The sequence below is a fragment of the Aethalodelphis obliquidens genome, unplaced genomic scaffold, assembly GCF_003676395.1.
Source record: "Aethalodelphis obliquidens isolate GAN/ISIS:26980383/991018 unplaced genomic scaffold, ASM367639v1 scaffold5, whole genome shotgun sequence".
Taxonomy (NCBI): Eukaryota; Metazoa; Chordata; class Mammalia; order Artiodactyla; family Delphinidae; genus Aethalodelphis; species Aethalodelphis obliquidens.
Genome location: NW_020837949.1, coordinates 12232170 through 12234712, shown reverse-complemented (window position 1 = coordinate 12234712; position 2543 = coordinate 12232170). Strand labels below are relative to the sequence as shown.

At 42.3% G+C, this 2543-nt stretch overlaps 1 protein-coding gene across 1 annotated transcript; it reads left to right on the top strand.

The window, feature by feature from the left end:
• Window positions 1-1307: 1307 nt before the first annotated feature.
• Window positions 1308-2255, top strand: LOC113618541 (taste receptor type 2 member 5-like). Its single transcript, XM_027102760.1, is given in 1 exon segment — window positions 1308-2255. A coding segment is annotated over 1 exon segment (948 nt).
• The last annotated feature ends 288 nt before the right edge of the window (window positions 2256-2543 follow it).

The following is a 2543-nucleotide window of genomic DNA, read 5'->3' as shown; positions in this document are numbered from 1 at the left end:
CTTTCTGGAGCTTGCCAAGCTTACTGGTTGTTGGCAGGATTCAGTTCTTTGCATTTGTAGGACGAAGTCCTGTTTTCTTGCTGGCTGTCAGGTGGTGGGATTTGGGGTTGGGGTGGGGTCAATCTAAGCATCTAGAGGCTTCCCACAGTTTCTCACCATGTGACTCTCTCACAACATGGCAGCTGGATTTTTTAAAGCCAGCAGGAGGTCCCAGTTCCTCCTCCAAGACATTAGCTGATTAAATCAGGCCAACATGGGATAGTCTACTTTTTGATTAACTCAAACTTGACTGATTAGGGACCTTAATTACATCTGCAAAAGCCCTTCATCTTTGCCATGTAATATAACCTAATCACAGGAGTGACATCCCATGTTATTCACAGTCCCACCCCTGCTCAAGGATTATTCAGGGTATGTACACCAAAGGGTGGGAACCTTGGGCGCCATCTTAGAATTCAGCCTCCCATAAACACATTTGCATTTGGCTGGTCCCAAGGAAGGTGGAATCTGAACAGTAAATGAAGCACTTTTCCTATATTTCTTGATTACTCTGCTAGTCTTTTTTCACTTCTTTGAGCTCATCTCCTTCCTCTAAGACCTTGATGTGACATATATGTTAAGTCAAGTGTGTGTGGATAATTGATCATAAAGGGCAGATGATCTCAAAGATCCTGATTAACAGTAATGGCTCCTTTACCTGACCTCCTATATTTTTTATTATTTGGCACTTAAAATATGTTTTGGTTCTCTGATTGTTTTCTTTCCCCAAACTTCCCCTACTTCTCTCTTTAATAATGAAATATATTTTTAATTTCTGACTTTATTTGGCTTTCACGCCTATATGTTCAAAGTTCTTTTTATGAAAATAAATTTTCCTTTTTGTAAGAATGAGCTCACATCTGGCACTGTATAGAACCTAAGACTGTTTTGGTCTTTCTTATTGAGACATCTTATTATATTATGTGTTGGTATCTAGATGTTAGCCCATGACCCTTGAGAAGGAGAGTTGATGTTTCTGATATGTTTCAAATCTCTAGTCTCAGGGTTTGTTCAGGGTTCATTCATGTGGATGCAAATATAGAGGGGTTTATAACTTCTAAACTCTCTGTTCCTGGTCACAGCTGTTCAGTCTGTGCTTGAGGACAGGTTACAGAAGGGTAAGACCAAATCCAGATTTTGTGATATGAAAATTTACTGTGAGTGTTGTATCCTCTTCAGGGAGTCTGCAGTTTAGCCAGGAGCCGTACGCATTCATCGACACTGAAGCAGAGCACCTCCTGAGACGGCAGTGAGAGACTTGCCCAGCCATGCTGACTGCTGTCCTAGGACTGTTAATGCTGGTAGCAGTGGCTGAATTTCTCATTGGCCTTGTTGGAAATGGAGTCCTCGTGGCCTGGAGTTTTGGAGAATGGCTCAGAAAATTCAAGGGGTCCTCATATAACCTCATTGTCCTGGGCCTGGCTGTCTGTTGATTTCTTCTGCAGTGGTTGATTATGGTGGACTTAAGTCTGTTTCCACTTTTCCAGAGCAGCCATTGGCTTCGCTATCTCAATGTCTTCTGGGTCTTAGTAAGCCAGACCAGCCTGTGGTTTGCCACTTTTCTCAGTGTCTTCTACTGCAGGAAGATCATGACCTTTGAACACCCTGTCTACTTGTGGCTGAAGCAGAGGGCCTGTTGTCTGAGTCACTGGTGCCTTCTGGTGTACTTCATGATCAGTTTGTTACTTATAGTTCAGGGTAGCTTAGAGTTCTCCAATCTTTCCCAAGGAAACAGCAGCATTTTATACCCCCCTTCAAACTGGCACTGTCTGTATATATTATGGCTCAATACAGGAAGTATAATGCCCTTCATGGTGTTGCTTATTTCCTCTGGGATGCAGATTGTCTCTTTGTGTAGACACCGCAGGAAGATGAATGTCCATACAGTCGGCAGGAGAGATGCTCAGGCCAAGGCTCACATCACTGTCCTGAAGTCCTTGGGCTGTTTCCTTATACTTTACATAGTTTACATCCTGGCCAGCCCCTTCTCCATCACCTCCAGGCCTTTTCCTGCTGATCTTACCGCTCTCTTCATCTCTGAGACACTCATGGCTGCCTACGCATCTCTTCATTCTGTCATATTGATCATGGGGAATCCCAGGATGAAGCAGACTTGTCAGAGAATCCTGTGGAAGACAGTGTACACTTGGAGAGAAAGGAGTGGTAAGGAGACTGTTTTGAGACACTTTTTTGATAGCTCTCCAAAAGGGGGCTGACTTTTACATATTTAAAATTTTTCCTTCTTTTTAAAAAATTTTTTTATTTTATATTAGAGTATAGTTGATTAACAATGTTGTGTTAGTTTCAGGTGTACAGCAGAGTGATTCAGTTATACATAGACATGTATCTTTTTCAAATTCTTTTCCCATTTAGATTATCACAGAGTATTGAGCAGAGTTCCCTGTGCTGTACAGTAGGTCCTTATTGGTTATCTATTTTAAATACAGCAGTGTGTACATATCAATCCCAAACTCCCAATCTGTCCCTCCCCCAGCCCCAGTAAC